General features: G+C 43.5%; 1 protein-coding gene across 2 annotated transcripts in view; it reads left to right on the top strand.

Annotated features, from left to right (window-relative positions):
• Nucleotides 1-11,889: 11,889 nt before the first annotated feature.
• The window catches only part of ABCG4 (ATP binding cassette subfamily G member 4), a 99,249-nt gene continuing 90,142 nt past the window's right edge, over nt 11,890-20,996 (top strand). Inside the window, exons 1-4 of one of the 2 annotated variants that reach the window (XM_069741066.1) lie at nt 11,890-12,004; nt 12,097-12,165; nt 17,052-17,321; nt 20,383-20,500. In XM_069741066.1, the coding sequence (XP_069597167.1) occupies nt 17,096-17,321; nt 20,383-20,500 (344 nt within the window). In that variant the 5' untranslated portion in view covers nt 11,890-12,004; nt 12,097-12,165; nt 17,052-17,095. Of the gene's footprint in view, nt 12,166-17,051; nt 17,322-20,382; nt 20,501-20,996 lie in introns of both variants that reach the window. The other variant, XM_069741065.1, reaches the window with a different exon arrangement.

A 20,996-nucleotide genomic window follows, 5' to 3' on the forward strand; every position in this document is an offset into this window, starting at 1 on the left:
GTTGAGCCTTCGGACTGTCCTGGTGTGGATACTGTGGTGGACAGGTTGCAGCAGATTTGGACTCATGTGGTGGACAATTTGACATTGTCCCAGGAGAAGGCTCAACGTTTCGCTAACCGCCGGCGCTGTGTTGGTCCCCGACTTCGTGTTGGGGATTTGGTTTGGTTGTCGTCTCGTTATGTTCCTATGAAGGTTTCTTCTCCTAAGTTTAAGCCTCGTTTCATTGGTCCGTATAAGATTTCTGAAGTTCTTAATCCTGTGTCATTTCGTTTGGCCCTTCCAGCTTCTTTTGCCATCCATAATGTGTTCCATAGGTCGTTACTGCGGAGATACGTGGCGCCTATGGTTCCCTCCGTTGATCCTCCTGCCCCGGTGTTGGTCGAGGGGGAGTTGGAGTATGTGGTGGAGAAGATTTTGGATTCTCGTATTTCGAGACGGAAACTCCAGTACCTGGTCAAGTGGAAGGGGTATGGTCAGGAAGATAATTCCTGGGTTTTTGCCTCTGATGTTCATGCTGCCGATCTAGTTCGTGCCTTTCATTTGGCTCATCCTGTTCGGCCTGGGGGCTCTGGTGAGGGTTCGGTGACCCCTCCTCAAGGGGGGGTACTGTTGTGAATTCTGTTATCGAACTCCCTCCTGTGGTCATGAATGGTACTTCGGCGAGTTCTGTCCATGGACTCCCTCTGGTGGCTGTGAGTGGAGCTGCTGCTTCTGAGGTTCCTTCCACAGGTGACGTAGTTTATTCTTTGGCTGGCTGCTCTATTTAACTCCACTCAGATCGTTACTCCATGCCAGCTGTCAATGTTCTTGTACTGGTTCAGTTCGCTCTTGGATCTTTCTGGTGACCTGTCTACTCCAGCAGAAGCTAAGTCCCTGCTAGTTAATTATTTGTTCATTGTTTCCTTGTCCAGCTTGCTATCATGATTTTGCCTTGCTAGCTGGAAGCTCTGGGATGCAGAGTGGCACCTCCGCACCGTGAGTCGGTGCGGAGGTCTTTTTGCTCACTCTGCGTAGTCTTTTTGTAGTTTTTTGTGCTGACCGCAAAGATACCTTTCCTATCCTCAGTCTGTTTAGTAAGTCTGGACCCCCTTTGCTGAAACCTGTTTCATTTCTGTGTTTGTGACTTTCATCTTAACTCACAGTCAATATATGTGGGGGGCTGCCTTTTCCTTTGGGGAATTTCTCTGAGGCAAGGTAGGCTTTATTTTCTATCTCTAGGGCTAGTTAGCTCTTAGGCTGTGAAGAGGCGTCTAGGCAGTGTTAGGTACGCTCCACGGCTATTTCTAGTTGTGTGATAGGATTAGGGGTTGCGGTCAGCAGAGTTCCCACTTCCCAGAGCTTGTCCTGTGTGAGTTTAAACATCAGGTCGTTCCGGGTGCTCCTAACCACCAGGTCCATAACAACCGAGGTTGTGTCGGACTCCACGAGGCACAGCAGAAACTGGCAGGACAGCTGGACTACACATCACCTGTCCACCCTAATGCCCAGGAGACACAGTGGTGCATAGAGCCTGGGTCGTGATAGAGACCCTGTAAAAAGGCTCGAGCCACCTGTCATACGGGTTTGTGTTACACTTTTAAGGAGGACATAGAGATCTGTGAGGACCTTGACAGAAGCCACAGGCAGCAAGGGACTACACCACAGCGCTAGTAGGAAGACTTTTAAATCCACAGGGTAAGGCTGCCGTCACACTAGCAGTATTTGGTCAGTATTTTACATCAGTATTTGTAAGCCAAAACCAGGAGTGGGACAATTAGAGGAAAAGTATAATAGAAACATAAGCACCACTTCTGCATTTATCACCCACTCCTGGTTTTGGCTGAGAAATACTGATGTAAAATACTGACCAAATACTGCTAGTGTGATGGCAGCCTAAAAGGGACTCTGAATTCGCTTCCAAGCTGGCCGGACCCTGCCTGTACCTGTGATCTGGTGCCCTGGAATGTGGCTGCCTGAAGTCTTCAGTAAACCAGGTAAAGAGACTGCAAACCTGAGTCCTCCATTTCTTACTGTAGCACTCACCATTTCCATCTACACTGTTGTGAATTCTGCTCTTGGGCTCCCTCCAGTGGTTATGAGTGGTAGTGCTGCTGTCTTTGGATCGCAGCATTCATCAGGTGTGTCCACTTAGTGCTTTGGACTGGGCTATTTAGTCTTGCTTGATTCTTTAGTCAGTGCCAGTTGCCCATTGTTTTTGGAGGATTCACATCCCTGACTGGTCTCTCCTGTTTTGCTGTTCTTTTCAACAAAGATAAGTTCTGGCTTTGTTTTTGCTGTCCACATGCTGTGGGCCTTATAGTTCTGTGCATTTTCATGTTTTGTCTTGTCCAGCTTTGTCTGTGTAAGGACTTTTTGCAGCCAAGCTGTATCTCTGGAGATGCAGATATACCCTCCATGTCTTTATTCAGATGTGGAGATTTGTATTTTCTGTGGTGGATATTTTCTAGTGTTTTAATACTGACCGCATAGTACTCTGTCCCATTCTTTCTTTTTAGCTAGAAAGGCCTCCTTTGCTAAATCCTGATTTCAGTCTGAGTATGTCATTTCCCTCTCCTCTCACAGTCAATATTTGTGGGGGGCTGTCTATCTTTTGGGGATTTTCTCTGAGGCAAGATAGTTTTCCCGTTTCTATCTTTAGGGGAAGTTAGTCCTTAGGCTGTGTCGAGGTGTCTAGGGAGTGTTAGGTACATCCCACGGCTACTTGTAGTTGCGGTGCTAAGTTCAGGGTCTGCGGTCAGTACAGGTACCAACTTATCCAGAGTACGTCACATGCTGCTCCTAGGCCACCAGATCATAACAGTACAACTGGCCAATAATGAGTTAAACACATCTCAGAAGAAGGGAAGGAAAGTGCTGAGCCATTTTTTTTTTGTAGTCTGTTGTGTCTTTCCTTCCCTCTTTTCCTCTGGGTGGCTCAGGAGTTAGGCGCTGGCATGGAGGTTCAGGAATTGGTTTCTCGTGTGGACCAACTTGCTGCTAGAGTACAGGATATTTCCGATTATATCGTTCAGACTCCGGTTTTAGAGCTTAGAATTCCAACTCCTGATTTGTTTTTTGGGGACAGGTCCAAATTTTTGAGCTTTAAAAATAACTGTAAACTGTTTTTTGCTCTGAAACCCTGTTCTTCTGGTGATCCCATTCAGCAGTTAAAATTGTTATTTCCCTGCTGCGTGGTGATCCTCAGGATTGGGCATTTTCCCTGGAATCTGGGAATCCTGCTTTGCTTAATGTAGACACCTTTTTTCAGGCGCTAGGTTTATTGTATGATGAATCTAATTCAGTGGATCATGCAGAGAAGACCTTGTTGGCCCTGTGTCAGGGTAAAGAAGCGGCAGAATCGTATTGCCAGAAATTTAGAAAATGGTCTGTATTGACTAAATGGAATGAGGATGCCTTGGCGGCAATTTTCAGAAAGGGTCTTTCTGAATCCGTTAAAGATGTTATGTTGGGGTTCCCCACGCCTGCTGGTCTGAGTGATTCTATGTCTCTGGCCATTCAGATTGATCGGCGCTTGCATGAGCGCAGAGTTGTGCACACTGTGGCGTTGTCCTCCGAGCCCTGAGTCTATGCAGTGTGATAGGATTTTGTCTAGAGCTGAACGACAAAGATTCAGGCACAGAATAGGTTGTGTTTTTACTGTGGCGATTCTGCTCATGTTATTTCTGATTGCCCTAAGCGTACAAAGAGAATCGCTAGTTCAGTTACCATCAGTACTGTACAACCCAAATTTCTGTTATCTGTGACCTTGATCTGCTCATTATCGTCATTTTCTGTCATGGCATTTGTGGATTCAGGTGCCGCTCTGAACTTAATGGACTTAGAATTTGCCAGACGTTGTGGTTTCCCCTTGCTGCCTTTGCAGAACCCTATTCCTTTAAGGGGCATTGATGCTACACCGTTGGCTAAAAATAAACCTCAGTTTTGGACACAGCTGACCATGTGCATGGCGCCAGCCCATCAGGAAGATTGTCGTTTTCTGGTGTTGCATAATTTGCATGATGCTATTGTGCTGGGTTTTCCATGGTTACAGGTACATAATCCGGTGTTAGATTGGAAATCTATGTCTGTGACTAGTTGGGGTTGTCAGGGGGTTCATGGTCACGTTCCTTTGATGTCAATTTCCTCTTCCCCCTCTTCTGAAATTTCTGAGTTTTTGTCAGATTTCCAGGATGTATTCGATGAGCCCAAATCCAGTTCCCTTCCACCGCATAGGGACTGTGATTGTGCTATTGACTTGATTCCAGGTTGTAAATTCCCTAAGGGCCGACTTTTCAACCTGTCTGTGCCAGAACATGCCGCCATGCGGAGCTATATTAAGGAGTCTTTGGAGAAAGGGCATATTCGGCCATCTTCTTCACCATTGGGAGCAGGTTTTTTTTTTGTTGCCAAGAAGGATGGCTCCTTGAGACCCTGTATTGATTATCGCCTCTTGAATAAGATCACGGTCAAATTTCAATACCCTTTGCCTTTGCTTACTGATTTGTTTGCTAGGATTAAGGGGGCTAGTTGGTTTACTAAGATTGACCTTTGAGGGGCATATAATCTTGTTCGTATTAAGCAGGGTGACGAATGGAAAACTGCATTTAATACGCCCGAAGGCCATTTTGAATACCTTGTGATGCCATTCGGACTCTCTAATGCCCCATCTGTGTTCCAGTCTTTCATGCATGATATCTTTTGGAGTTATCTTGATAAATTCATGATTGTATATTTGGATGATATTTTGATTTTTTCCGATCATTGGGAGTCTCATGTGAAACAGGTCAGGATGGTATTTCAGATCCTCCGTGATAATGCTTTGTTTGTGAAGGGGTCAAAGTGCCTCTTTGGAGTGCAGAAGGTTTCTTTTTTGGGCTTCATTTTTTCTCCCTCATCTATAGAAATGGATCCGGTTAAGGTTCAGGCCATTCATGATTGGATTCAGCCCACATCTGTGAAGAGCCTTCAGAAATTCTTGGGCTTTGCTAATTTCTATCGTCGTTTCATTGCCAACTTCTCCAGTGTGGTTAAACCTCTGACCGATTTCACGAAGAAAGGCACTGATGTGACGAATTGTTCCTCTGCGGCTGTTTCTGCCTTTCAGGAGCTTAAACGTCGATTTACTTCTGCCCCTGTGTTGCGTCGGCCGGATGTTTCTCTTCCATTTCAGGTTGAGGTTGACGCGTCTGAGATTGGGGCAGGGGCCGTTTTGTCTCAGAGGAATTCTGATGGATCCTTGATGAAACCGTGTGCCTTCTTTTCTCGGAAGTTTTCGCCTGCGGAACGCAATTATGATGTCGTCAATCGGGAGTTGTTGGCTATGAAGTGGGCATTTGAGAAATGGCGACATTGGCTTGAGGGGGCCAAGCACCGTATTGTGGTCCTGACCGATCATAAAAATCTGATTTACCTCGAGTCTGCCAAACGACTGAACCTTAGACAGGCTCGATGGTCCCTGTTTTTCTCCCGTTTTGATTTTGTGGTCTCGTATCTTCCGGGTTCTAAGAATGTTAAGGCTGATGCCCTCTCTAGGAGTTTTTTGCCTGATTCTCCTGGGGTCCTTGAGCCGGTCGGCATTCTGAAGGAAGGGGTGATTCTTTCTGCCATCTCCCCTGATTTACGACGGGTTCTTCAGGAATTTCAGGCTGATAAACCTGACCGCTGTCCAGTGGGGAAACTGTTTGTTCCTGATAGATGGACTAGTAAAGTGATTTCTGAGGTTCATTGTTCTGTGTTGGCTGGCCATCCTGGGATTTTTGGTACCAGTGATTTGGTTGGTAGGTCCTTTTGGTGGCCTTCTTTGTCGCGGAATGTGCGTTCTTTTGTGCAGTCCTGTGGGACTTGTGCGCGGGCCAAGCCTTGTTATTCCCGTTGCTTCTGCCTTTGCCGGTCCCTGAGAGGCCTTGGACGCATATTTCTATGGATTTTATTTCAGATTTTCCGGTTTCCCAGAGGATGTCGGTTATCTGGGTAGTTTGTGATCGGTTTTCTAAGATGGTTCATTTGGTACCTTTGCCTAAATTGCCTTCCTCTTCTGATTTGGTTCCGTTGTTTTTTCAGCATGTGGTTCGTTTGCATGGCATTCCGGAGAATATTGTGTCCGATAGAGGTTCCCAGTTTGTTTCTAGGTTTTGGCGGGCCTTTTGTGCAAGGCTGGGCATTGATTTGTCTTTTTCTTCCGCATTTCATCCTCAGACAAATGGCCAAACCGAGCGAACTAATCAGACTTTGGAAACTTATTTGAGATGCTTTGTGTCTGCTGATCAAGATGATTGGGTGGCTTTCTTGCCGTTGGCCGAGTTTGCCCTTAATAATCGGGCTAGTTCTGCTACCTTGGTTTCGCCTTTTTTTTGTAATTTTGGTTTTCATCCTCGTTTTTCTTCAGGGCAGGTTGAGCCTTCTGATTGTCCTGGTGTGGATTCTGTGGTTGACAGGCTGCAGCAAATTTGGGCTCATGTGGTGGACAATTTGGTGTTGTCTCAGGAGGAGGCTCAGCGTTTTGCTAACCGTCGTCGGTGTGTTGGTTCCGGCTTCGGGTTGGGGATTTGGTCTGGTTGTCTTCCCGTTATGTTCCTATGAAGGTTTCTTCCCCTAAGTATAAGCCTTGGTTTATTGGTCCTTATAGGATTTCTGAGATTATCAATCCAGTGTCTTTTCGTTTGGCCCTTCCAGCCTCTTTTTCCATCCATAATGTTTTCCATAGATCTTTGTTGCGGAAGTATGTGGTGCCCGTTGTTCCCTCTGTTGGTCCTCCGGCTCCGGTGTTGATTGATGGGGAGTTGGAGTATGTGGTTGAGAAGATTTTGGATTCTCGTTTTTCGAGGCGGAAGCTTCAGTATCTTGTCAAATGGAAGGGTTATGGCCAGGAGGATAATTCTTGGGTTGTTGCCTCCGATGTTCATGCTGACGATTTGGTTCGTGCTTTTCATTTGGCTCTTCCTGATCGGCCTGGGGGCTCTGGTGAGGGTTCGGTGACCCCTCCTCAAGGGGGGGGGTACTGTTGTGAATTCTGCTCTTGGGCTCCCTCCGGTGGTTATGAGTGGTAGTGCTGCTGTCTTTGGATCGCAGCATTCATCAGGTGTGTCCACTTAGTGCTTTGGACTGGGCTATTTAGTCTTGCTTGATTCTTTAGTCAGTGCCAGTTGTCCATTGTTTTTGGAGGATTCACATCCCTGACTGGTCTCTCCTGTTTTGCTGTTCTTTTCAACAAAGATAAGTTCTGGCTTTGTTTTTGCTGTCCACATGCTTATAGTTCTGTGCATTTTCATGTTTTGTCTTGTCCAGCTTTGTCTGTGTAAGGACTTTTTGCAGCCAAGCTGTATCTCTGGAGATGCAGATATACCCTCCATGTCTTTATTCAGATGTGGAGACTTGTATTTTCTGTGGTGGATATTTTCTAGTGTTTTAATACTGACCGCATAGTACTCTGTCCCATTCTTTCTTTTTAGCTAGAAAGGCCTCCTTTGCTAAATCCTGATTTCAGTCTGCGTATGTCATTTCCCTCTCCTCTCACAGTCAATATTTGTGGGGGGCTGTCTATCTTTTGGGGATTTTCTCTGAGGCAAGATAGTTTTCCCGTTTCTATCTTTAGGGGAAGTTAGTCCTTAGGCTGTGTCGAGGTGTCTAGGGAGTGTTAGGTACATCCCACGGCTACTTGTAGTTGCGGTGCTAAGTTCAGGGTCTGCGGTCAGTACAGGTACCACCTTCTCCAGAGTACGTCACATGCTGCTCCTATGCCACCAGATCATAACACTACACCTCGAGAGCCCTGGGGACCCAACTTCAGCTGTGGGAGGTTATACCATCTTAGCTGCTATACCATCACCCCAGCAGACCTCTTTAAGCAGCGTTGGTCACCTCTGACCGAATACCACAGGTGGCGTCACGAACACAAACTTTATTTCAAACCCCTTTAAAGACCGTCCCTTTTACATGGGCGCCCAGGGCCACGGACTAGGTCGCCACCATCGTGACATATCCTCTTAAGTACCAGACCCGATGCCGAGTACCCCACGGCCCTGGCGGGTGTTCCAGAATGAAAAATCAACAGCAGGTGAAGAATTGGTTTTATTTATTTTTTTACGCCGTTCCTCATGCGGCATAAGTGATTAGGCGACTTTATTCTTCGGATCGGTGCGATTATAGCGATCCCAGATTTATATCTGGGTTCTATGTTTGGCTGCTGTCACACACTAAAAGACACTTTTTATTGCAAAAAAACAGTTTTTGCATCGTCACACTTTGAAAGCTATAATTTTTCCATATTTTGGCCTACAGAGTCATGTTAGAGCTGAGTTGGCATTTTATTGGTACCATTTTTGGGCACAGGACATTTTTTGATCGTCTTCTATTCCGATTTTTGTTAGACAGAATGAACAAAAACCAGGAGTTCAGGAATTTTTTTGGGGGGAGGGGGGTTATGCCGTTCCATCTGTGGTAAAATTAATAAAGCAGTTTTATTCTTCGGCTCAGTACGATTACAGCGATACCTCATTTATATCTTTTTTTTCTGTTTTGGCGCTTTTACACAATAAAAACTATTTTATAGAAAAAATAGTTACTTTTTCATGTCTTTATTCTGAAAGCTATAACTTTTTTTTTTTTTTTCCGCTGATGGAGCTGTATGGCGGCTTGTTTTTTGCGGGACAAGATTTTGTTTTTAGCGGTACCATGTTTATTTATATCTGTCTTTTTTATTGCGTTTTATTCCACTTTTTGTTCTGTGCTATGATTATAAAGCAATGTTTTTTGCCTTTTTTTTATGGTTTTCACTAAAGGGGTTAACTAGTGGGACAGTTTTATAGGTCGAGTTGTTGCGGATGCGGCGATACCAAATATGTATACTTTTTGTTTTTTTTCATACAAATATTTATTTATAGATACAATACAAATAGAAAGATACAATGGGACTATCATTTTTTGCAGATTGATTGCTTCTACAGCATGGGGATGCAACAGCATTCCCAAGCTGTAGAAACTCAGCTCTGCACTGACAGAGAGACTTGCTGATCATGCACTACACATGATCAGCAACATTCCTAGCTCTGGTGACCCGGATGTCATCGTGACGACATTGGGTCACCACGGCAACGATCGGGATCCCACGTCGTGCTCTGGGGTCTCCGATCCAAAGATAGAGGGGCTGTCAGCCCTTTGCCAGCTCCCGGATTGCTGCGATCACTTTTGATCACAGCATTTAGGAGGTTAAATTGCTTGGAATGGTTCATGATTGCTCCTGGCACTTAGTGTAGGGTGTCAGCTGTCACTATCAACTGACACCTGGCGGTGATCGCCCGCGCACCCTTGTGTGTGCGGGCAATCGGCATGCAGTAATAATACATCCCTGGTCAAATCGGTCTAGGGCGCAAGGATGGATTATTACGACAAATGTCAGAAAGGGGTTAATATTTTTTAAAACTTTTTTTACTTTTACTAGCTTTAATAGTCTCCTTAGGAGACTAGAAGCTGCCACCATCTAATCACTTGTGCTGCAATGTAGCAGCAGAAATGCTCACTTAGGCTAAGTACACATTAGTGTATCTGTGCGCAGCGTATCGTCTGCATGCGCAAACGGCTGCCAAAACACATGGATGCGCTGTGTTTTTGATCCACATCAGCTTACGCATGACGCCAAAAAAGCTGCGTGTGCATGCTTTTTTTGCCTGCATTTGCGTTGTTTATGCGCATGCGTTCGATATTTCCAGTAGGGCGTGTCTCAATGGGTGTGTCTCAATCAGTTCCTCGACATGCGCAGTCCGAAGTACACAAGCGCATCGAAAGCATACGTACGATGTCCTTGCGTACCAGTGCGTTCCCATAGACTGTAATGTGTTCTTTTGACACACTCATCCGTACGCGTGCCTGCGCATATTTGACACCTCAAAAAATGCAGCATGTTGCATTTGCCGCACACCGTGAAACGACGCATGCGAACTGATGCAAACGCATGTCCCTGCATACACAATGTTAAATATATGTACGCAAGACGCATGTGGATCGGTACGCAGGTATTCGCTGCGCACACATACGCTAATGTGAACCCGGCCTTACAATGAGCGCTGACTGCTGGGCGGCGCTCATAGCTATCTGGCTATGACAAGCACAGGGTCTCCTGCTGTCCATTTTTTACACTGAAAAAAGCTTTGCATGCAGAACTTTTTTTTTCTGTTTTAGGGCTCATCTCCACAGGCTCGAGTTCATATGAGGACAACCAGCAGAGGGCGCCCTCTTATGATCTCGAGCCTGGGAGCTTTCTAGGAAAGTTCCCACGATCTAGGAACAGCCAGCAGAGGGCGCCTCACCGCAAATGAAGCTAAATATAGATCATTGACCTATATTTAGCTTCATTCGCCGGGGTTTTGCAGAAATGAGCATCCTGCATTAGCGGAGCTCGTGTCTGCAAAATATTTTAACCCCTTCAGATGGATCTACATCGTTGGTCGTGCCAGATCCTTGGAAGGTATGTATATTGTTGGTTTATTATTTTTTTTTTGTTACAGATCGAGGGTCTTCAGTGAGTGGATTGAGAGTAGAATAAATTAATACAACAACCTTTGTGATTTTTTCAATAAATTAATTTTTAATAATGTGTGTGTTTTGTTTTTTTAACCCTTTACTAGTATTGGATTAATAATGGATAGGTGTCATAATTGACGCCTCTCCATTATTAATTAGGCTTAATGTCACCTTACAATAGCAAGGTGACATTAACCCTTCATTACCCCATATCCCACCACTACACGGGAATGGGAAGAGAGTGGCCAAGTGCCAGAGTAGGCGCATCTTCCAGATGTGCCTATTCTGGGGTGGCTGGGGGCAGGTATTTTTAGCCGGGGGGGGGGCAATAACCATAGTTACATAGTTATTAAGGTTGAAGGAAGACTATATGTCCATCTAGTTCAACCCATAGCCTAACCTAACATGCCCTAACATGTTGATCCAGAGGAAGGCAAAAAAAACCCATGTGGCAAAGAGTAAGCTCCACATTGGGGAAAAAAAATCCTTCCCGACTCCACATACGGCAATCAGACAAATTTTGCATATACACACTACTGACATTAGCAGTGTGGAATATGCAAAAAAAATGGTGATATGAGATGGTTTACTGTATGTAAACCAGGTCTCATATCATGTCGGGTTTGTGAAGGAGAAAGCAAAAGCCGGTAATTGAATTACCAGCTCTAAAGCTATCTCACGCTGCATTAAATATATATATATATATATATAGGTGTCTCCCTGATATATATATATATATATATATATGTGTATATATACCTATTCTATGTGTATATATCTACTCTAATCTAACCTGTCAATGTGATTTTACTGTACTCTGCGCTGAATTGCCGGCTTTTCTAAGGAGACCCGTGCGTAAAAATCGGACAGCAATACGGATGTCATACGGATGTTGCGATAAAAAAATCGCATCACACTCGCATGACACTTGCATGGCACTCGCATGGCACTCGCAGACGTTACATCAGTTTTTTCGGTCCGTAAATCGGACCGTTTTTTTTCTCACACAAGTGGAGATGAGCCCTTAAGAAAACCCAAAAGCCCTCAAGGACCCAGTAATAATTAATGGGGCCCTTCTGCTTCCACTTCATTTTTGACACAGTGAATCATTATTGAATATATGAAATAGAACAAAAGAACGGAACATATGAGCATATGCGCCATCTAAGGTTAATTTTAGGGCCATAATGATGGTGGATCTACATGCAAATTGGGACACACATTACACTGCAGATGGAAATAAAAAAACAATATTTGTCTATATATTAATACACTTTGTTTACTTCTTTAATGTCACTTTTCCTACTAATGGGCTTTAGCGAGCACACTACTTGCTTGTAAAGGCGTACTATATCTTTAAGAAGGGCTGTGACAAGACCAGCCTCTATGCTGCCTGCCAGATGATGGATCTGCATCAGGACCAGCCTACAGAGTATGTCTGAGGTCTGAAGATCAGCATCAGCAAGAACAATCAGTGGGACACCTCTGAATTTTCCTTTAATAAATATGGGTGGGCAAATGATTCTGCAAGGTTATGGCTTCAGGCTGCTGTCTGCATGCTATTTTGTGTCCTCATTCTTCCCATCCCCCTAATTCCCACAGGGTGGATGCCAACTCTGCAGCTGGAGAAGAACGATACGGGGACTCGCTGACCTCCCCCCAAATCTGAAGGTGAGACCCTTTGTTATTGCTACCAGCCATTCTTGTCTGTGCCTGTGATCTGCATAGTGGGACACTGTCAGGGCTGCTGCTGGGGATGAGCCAGGAGGGGATAGTGATGCTGGATAGACATGGCCTGAATAGCCCTGGGATGGGGTCCTTGTTATCTCTGCCATGCAGAACATATAGCATGGGTGGGACCTGGGGGAGGTGAGCTGTGCATTTAGGAGAAGCCGAGAATCAAAAGGGAGATGGTGCCACCCAATGCAGACAAGCTGATCAGCAGGAAATATACATGGAACACCCAGGATAGAGAACCGTGTTAATACAGGTCATGAAAATAAAACAATGAGACTTAATATTTAACCCCTGAACAACTGCTGGCGATCTTTTTACATTGTTGAAAAACAATATTGACATTTTTAGACTAAAAATACAGATCTATCTTTCACATGTAATAATTATAATCTGTATTTCCGTTACGAAACCTCTTCTTTAATGTCTGTTATGATATATAAATCTGCGATACTTTATTCTGGAAAATGAATCTATTTTTACAACACGTTTATCTTAATTAACAAATATGGCGGCTGAGAAAGTGTAAACTTTTATTCAGGCCGGGCATAGACATTCGTGAGAAGTTGGTTGCCCAAGATGATGGATTCAGCCTATGGCTTCAAAAACGGATGTGTTACATATAACGACTACAATGCCAAGATAGGCTGTGACAGATAGTAAATGACCCATGTGACCCGTCACTGAAGTCTGCCACCCAATTTATTTCTTCTTACAAAATAACACATTTTCAACCACACAAAGTTAGTTTTCTTCAGGTGTTCAGTTGACAATGTGTTGGTTTTGGCAAAAAAAGATGGTGGCCCAAATAATGGTAATACTTATGGAAAAAAAGAGTTAAAATTGGCTATTTTACCCATGATTGATCTCATGTCTATGCTAAGATGTAAAAAATATATATATATGACCAAACTAGAAGAATATCTATGGAAATAGTAATAAATAATAATAATGTTCATTTCTATAGTGTTTAATATGAATTTTCCATATATTTATTCTGGACTTCTTACCAGATGGGACGCTCCAAAGAAAATATCATGATAATTAAAAAATGTAGTGGTTTATTTGTATTGTCCTCAAATCATTGCAGCAAATTACAAAATATGTGAATTAGTCCCATAGTTGGTTCATTAAATTGGTTGCAGCTTATTTACCCATCTGTGTAGAAGCTTTATTAGCTGTTTGTCCATGAGTGTCTGTCCAAGTCACAGTAGGGCACAGAAGCACGTGTCAGCAACTTATCCATTAGTGTCAAACGTCCAGGATGCAGTAGGCCCCGGGAGACTGTCCTCCAAAATGCTATAGGAACAGGAGCACCTGTCAGCGCCTGCATGTAGACCCCCTGAGTGGAGAGAGATTGCAAAGAGTGATGAGTCCTTCCCTGAGTGTCCTGTAGCTATATATGTCACACATAACACTTGTTGTGTCCATTCATGGATGTCTGTACGGTGTACATCCAGCCATGCTAAGTGTACGACACTAACCTAAATATCAGCAAATAAACTAGCGAACTGAGAGTAAAAATGAAAAACCATTATTAATATTTAACATATAGCGCCAACATATTCAGCAGCACTTTACAATTCAGAGGGGATTATATGATACTAGATGGTGGCCCGATTCTAACGCATCGGGTATTCTAGAATATGTATTTATGTATATAGCAGCCACATAGTATATAGCACAGGCCACGTAGTATATAGGAGCCATGTAGTATATAGCAGACAAATACTACATGGCCTGTGCTATATACTATGTGGCTGCTATATACATACATATTGTAGAATACCCAATGCTTTAATACATGCCACGCAATATATAACAGTGTCCACGCAGTATATAACACAGCCACGTACTATATAACACAGCCCACGCAGTATATAGCAGCCACGCAGTATATAACACAGGCGACGTAGTATATAACACAGGCCACGCAGTAAATAACACTGTCCACGTAATACATAGCACAGCCCACACAGTATATAGCAGCCACATAGTATATAACATAGCCCACGCAGTATATAACACAGGCGACGTAGTATATAACACAGGCCACGCAGTATATAATAGTTGCCACGTAATATATAGCACAGCCCACGCAGTATATAGCACAGCCCATGGAGAATATCACACAGCCCACATAGTATATAACACTGCCTATGTAGTATATAGCAGCCACGCGGTATATAACACAGCCCACGTAGTATACAGCAGTGTGGGCACCATATCCCTGCTAAAAAGATAATTAAAATAAAAAATAGTTATATGCTCACCCCCTGGGATCCACCGAAGCTCCGGCGATACGTGCGCGGGTGCCGCCATCTTCCGTTCCCAGGATGCATTGCGAAATTACCCAGATGACTTCTTCTGGGTAATTTCGCAATGCATCGCTGGGAACGGAAGATGGTGGAAGGCGCGTGCGACTCGGCGGACTACGGAGGGTGAGAATAGCAGGTTTTTTGTTTTTTTATTATTTTTAACATTACATTTTTTTTACTATTGATGCCACATAGGCAGCATCAATAGTAAAAAGTTGGGGACACCCAGGGTTAATGGCAGCGGTTACGGAGTGCGTTACCCGCGGCATAACGCGGTCCGTTACCGCCGGCATTAACCCTGTATGAGAGATGACTGGAGGAGAGTATGCGGGCGACAGGCACTGACTGCGGGGAGTAAGGAGCGGCCATTTTCTTCCAGACTGTGCCCGTCGCTGATTTGTCGTGGCTGTTTTGCCGTGACCAATCAGCGACTTGGATTTCCATGACAGACAGAGGCCGCGACCAATGATTATCCGTGACAGAAGGACAGACAAACAGACTGAAGTGACCCTTAGACAATTATATAGTAGATTGTGCAGTTTAGGTGTCCTTTGTATAAAGTTTAAGAAATGTTTGCTATCGCTTGTGCATCATGTGAACATTTCCCAAAAGGAGCGCTTTTTCTGAGTTATTTAAAGGGAACCTGTCAGCTGATTCATGCTGCCTGAACCCCAGGCAGCATGAATCAGCGATTGGCTTAAGAGAGAAGCTGTCAAGGTCTAATCTCGGGAATTAGTCACCTCAACCCCAGCCGCATGTTTTCAGTGTAAAATCGTAGTAAAGAATACATAGGGACAATCATGGAGTTTCTGATCCATGCTGCCCATTGATCCAAGTATGAGTCAGTTGACAGGTTCCCTTTCATTTATGGCAAAAATGTTTTATTAGCTTTAATTTCAGACTCATGATTGATAAGGATGATACCATGATATTGGGCTGCGCTCCTCGGGGGTTGTGTAGGGACAACACCTATAGGAGCCTTAGAATCCATAGCTGCAGCGCCCTGGTTGGAGGGGAAAAGCTTCCAGATAGCAATTGATTGGTTGAAAGAAAACCTTAACTTTATACCATGAAGATTTGTTCATTCCCACAAGTCCAGCCCAGGTCCCTACATAACGCCCCCAGCAGCGCAGCCCAATATTGTGTTATCGTTCTTATTGATCACCTGTCCTGGGAGGAGATCAGCAGCCACGAGGCAGGGGCAGCTGTTTTTCAGGCATATTAAGGAGTTGTGCTTTTTGCACAATCTTCACCAGCCTTTTATTTGCCCTGTAACCTAAAGGGTATAACTTGATGTCTTGTGCCCTTTTGTTCCCCTACAGCATTTTCATGTAATTTAAGAATCATATCAGAAACCAGGAAATTTTAATTCTACTCCAAATCCTAATGTCATTGTGATGCTTCCTGCATGTTATAGTGTAGATGTATAGGGAATAATAATTCCAGGCTTTGTTCTCCACTGTTTGGAAATCACATGGCCACAAGTGAACAGTATGACTGGGCGGCCGGTCATCCATTGTCTCACCACATCCAATGACCGTGTGACTAGTCATGGCACTCCATCACCCTTTGTTTCCTGGGTTTCAATATTGATCTGTCACTTTATTGTGCTGAAGGCCACCATAACGCAGTTATAGATCCTCGGTGTACACAAAAAACATAATTATAATTATTATACTATAAAGAGGCCATACTGTTGTTTTGGCCGTGGTCAGGTGCTGCAGATTTATGGGATAATTCAACACTGAAAGTCATCCACATACAGATCAAACTTTAAACATGGCGTCTGACCCGAAGTCCAGGGCAGATTTTAGGCCCATCGATGGCCGTCTTTCACGCGCTAAATAAAAGAAAAATATGAGATTGTTGTAAATACTTAGAAAGGTCCAGGATGCCAAGATAGGATGAAAAGTTATTTGGTAGAACTCTTCTAGATGTTCCTGATATAAAAACAGCTCTGCAGGATTAACAAGTCAAAAATAGCTTTTTTTGCCCTGCACAGCCACTAACGATCAATAATTGATGTGTGGTTTCACTGTAAAATGCAGCAAAGACCAGCCAGCCCTCCACCCTCAGAATTACCTTCACCATCGCCAAGGCTAAACTCTAAAAGCTAAACAGAAATGTAGGCGCTATCAGGTTGGACTTTGATGGGACTTTTTTGTCACTTCTCGTCGCCAAGCCTACGTCAGGACTCTATGACTGTGAACAAGTTGGTTTGGGGTTCATACACAACAATATATGTCTACCATGGGGGCTTTGTCCTAACACTGGCCAATGCATACATACTAACATAAGCTGGATCTAGTGTAAACACTGATCATTTCTGCCCAGGGCTTCGTAGCAGTGCTAAGCACTCTACCATCAAAAAATTAATAAGCCAGACTTCTCAATGATGTAGAGTATCTGGAAAGTGATGAGCATGCCACACTGTTGGGATTTGCAGTGGTGATGCAGTGCATTGTTACTGTATGTAAAAATCTGTGTCTGCTTTACTGAATTTAGGAGTGAAGTAGTGGGGATCCACTGGAAAATCATCCATCTTACATATGGCAGAGAAGGTACCTGCTGCAGCTGAGGACCCAAATACAACAGAGGATGACACATGCCTGCACCCACAGGACACAACTCTACTCGCCACTCATCTGAAAAAGGTGGAAAACCACATTACGGATGCAAGACGCTTCTGCCATCTTCCAAAACGGTCATCTGTGGATATTGAGTTCAAGGATCTATCTTACTCTGTAAGAGAAGGACCACGATGGAGGAAACGAGGTTAGTGAAGAGGTCAATGAAGAAGGAGCTAATCACTAAAGATAGGACAGACAAAGAAAAAACTTACACATGACCATATGCGAAAGAAAGCATTACTAAAGAAGCCCTCATCCCATCAAACTTTGTATCTTACTATATTCCAATCATCATATTATATAGCATTGTGCGCTTACAATTGCTCGTTTTACCTTTTTTACCAAGTTAATTCTTCTCTTTTCTATGCTCTATATAGAAACAGGAAGTCTCTTGTCCCTGCATTTATCATTCCCCTCTTCACCTCCTGACCCAGCTGCTCCCTCCTCCCCTGCCTGGGACATTTGCAGTGACTCATAACTCATACAGGGAAAATTGACCTCCTGTTTCTACATAGAGCTTAGAAGGATTCAGCTCCTCAGTTATTAATCTCATGATATCATAGACCTAATGGAAAAGAGAAGAATTTGGGTAGAAAGGCAAAATGAGCAATTGTAAGTACACAGTGCTGTAGAATATGGCGACTGCGATATATTAAGAGGATAAAAATTTGGATGGAAGCATTTATTTAAGTTATATAAATCAATATAAGAAAAATAATTAAAATGAATTATGTGATTTTAGGCTCAAAACTGTGTGCAGTGTAATAATTTCATAGGATGTTTTATAGAACTTTATTTTTCAGACACAAAAGGTTTAATTCTCTGCTTACATTCAGGATCCAAGGGATAATATTTCTCCTTGCCGAGAGTGACAGGTTAAGCATGCCAAGATGAGCAGACTTTTAAGCTGCAATGCTCCTCTGGGAAATATGCAAATTGTCTCTTCAGAGAGGAAGAGGACTAGAACTCTAGTGCCACCTATTAGAAATAGCAATCCTAACAGTCAGTATCGAGAAACATTATCCCTTGGATCACGGTCAGACGCCTGCCACTCAGCCAAACCAGATTTCACACTTTGCACTGACGAGGGGCAGTACCCTGAAACACAGTGCCTGCAAATTGAGATTCTGGATTCGGCTTTTATCCTAAGTCATGTGACAGAGCTCGTTAAAGGGTTGATATTGACTCCTAGGATTGCTACTTCCTAGAGGTGGCGCTAGAGTTCTAGACCTCTTCCTCTCTGAAGAGACAAGCGGCTTATATTCACAAAGTCACGTCTACATAATAAAACTGGAAATGCCTGGGGTCGCTAGGTAAAGCTCACTGCAAATGTATTCCTACAGCTAGAATTCATCACGTTAGTAAGCTACAGGAATCTGCATGGACTGCACCCGCTAGAGGTGGCTACTGGCAAATACTATAACATCACTGTAAAGAGTCAGGTTTCTTGTTTTGGGGGCTTCACATAGAAGATAAAACAATGTAAAGTATTACGGTAAGTGGCGAAATAGTAGTTACTATAGTTGTAGTTGAAGTTCAGGAATCTCGTATATTTACTGTTCCATGTTTAATTTACATGATATAAATGATTTGGTATACACAAACTGCTGTCCTTTTGAAAATGCTCCGTAGATTACAAAGATATCATCTTGGATATAAATAAGCGTACATATTCTATTCTATGCTTAATAATGTATATAAATATGTGTGCTCTATGTCATGCTTAACCATGAATACAAATGTGTATATTGCATATTTTATTTTCTGGTTAATAAACGAATTTAAAAAAAAAAGTGGATGTAAGGGGGGAAATATCATCCCACTGTGTCAGTATTCTGTTGTAAAAAGTTGGGAATTTTGACAAAAGGGGGTATTTTTGGAAAGCAAATTTGCAATGTTTTGTCCTTCTGCGCTAACTTGGTCCCTTTTCTAAAAGTGTGCAGGGTTTAGCAAATGGTGCAGACCACCCATAGTGCATCGAACTCACTATAATGTAGGGCAGGAAACTGGCAAACATTGTAGCTGACATTAATACCAGCTGATGCCTCATAAGTTCATTTCTGACACCTGGATTGCCCTAAAACACGCCAAATTGAAGAGGCGTGCAGGCTTATAAATTCTCCATACAGCTCAGTGGTGGCTGCCCTCACCATGTATTATAGTGGTCACATCGTCGGCCTTCTTTATTGTTGCGGTTTTCTGCCATGTAGATATCAGAATGTATTGATGTGCCTCAGACTACTGAATTATGTTTGGTTTCCTCTTAGGCTACTTTCACACTCCCGTCGGTACGGGGCCATCACAAACCGTCGGCCCGATGTACCGACGGACGTTGTGAAAATAACTGCACGACGTGGGCAGTGGATGCAGTTTTTCAACACATCCGATGCCCATTCTGCAGTCCGGGGGGGGAGGGGCGGAGTTTTGGCCGCGCATGCGTGGTCGAAAATGGCGGACGCAACGCACAAAAAAAGTTACATGGAACGTTTTTTTGTGCCGACGGTCCACCAAAACACGACACATCCGTCGCACGACGGATGCGACGTGTGGCCATACGTTGCAATGCGTCGCTAATGCAAGTCTATGGAGAAAAAACGCATCTTGCGGGCAACTTTGCAGGATGTGTTTTTTCGCCGAAACGACAGAAGTGTGAAAGTAGCCTTATTGAGTGTATTCTAGAATGTCCACATATAACATGTCATATGATGTGTTCTGTAACGATCTTGGGTGTGTCCTGCACATAGTAGTTTTGTTATGTTAATCAGATATCTAGCTAAAAGATTAAAAGCATCTTGTATCTTCAGGAGCATGCGGGTGCCTTGCCTCCCTGCCTCCTGCTTGCCAGAGGTGTGGTGTTCCTAATGATTAACAGTTCTGACCAGCAGCTTGATTGGGCCACTGGCCTGAACTGTGCCCTCTCTGAAGCTGCAAGCAGAGGCAGAAATAATGGGGTACTGAAACTGAACTCAGCGATCCGACCAGCTTCAGAGCAGCACTTGCAAGTCATATAGCAAAGATCTTGCAAGTGCTGCGCAACGTGACTGGGAAACTGTCCACCTCTGCCATAGTACAGTGATGACTGATAACCTAGTCAACGAGCAGTAAATTATAACATTACAAATCCCTCTTCTTCACAATAGGAAGAATTTTCATTAAGAAGTAAATTGCATAGATGCCTGTGTAACATTCTTATTACGGCTTTTTAGGTTACAAGACGCTCCTGAAATGCTTGTCTGGCATGTTCTGCAATCAAGAACTAATAGGAATCATGGGACCATCTGGTGCTGGAAAGTCCACATTAATGAACATTCTGGCTGGATACAGGTAAGGTCAATATCAAGATATAAAACCTAATTGCACATTATACAGTTAGACCTAATAGTTACATACCTGGCTGGTTTAGCTACTTCCTATTTTTTTCACATCTGTTTACATTGTCATTTCATATTTTTTTCCATGTTACTAGATCCACGTCCAAATATTCATATAGGGCAGATTCATCATTGCATATTTGGCTTTTTTTTGCTTGGAATTAGTTAGTCATTTTTTTCATTTGCGACAAATTCATAAAACAATTTATATTTGTAAATATAAAATGTAAGAAAAAAATGAAATAGAAATGAGTCTTGGGATAAGTTACCCTGTCTGTGTGATGTACTACATAAAAGTGGGTCCTGGCTAGGTGTTGGTGTTGTGTGGGCCTTATGCCTTTATGCCTTATGTCTTTAGCTGATTGTATTCTCTGTCCACTACCATGAATTCCACCTATCAATAAAGGAGACTTTCATTCAAACATGGGGACTTTTCTGAACTTGATAAG

Source organism: Ranitomeya imitator, chromosome 10 (genome assembly GCF_032444005.1).
Source record: "Ranitomeya imitator isolate aRanImi1 chromosome 10, aRanImi1.pri, whole genome shotgun sequence".
Lineage (NCBI taxonomy): Eukaryota > Metazoa > Chordata > Amphibia > Anura > Dendrobatidae > Ranitomeya > Ranitomeya imitator.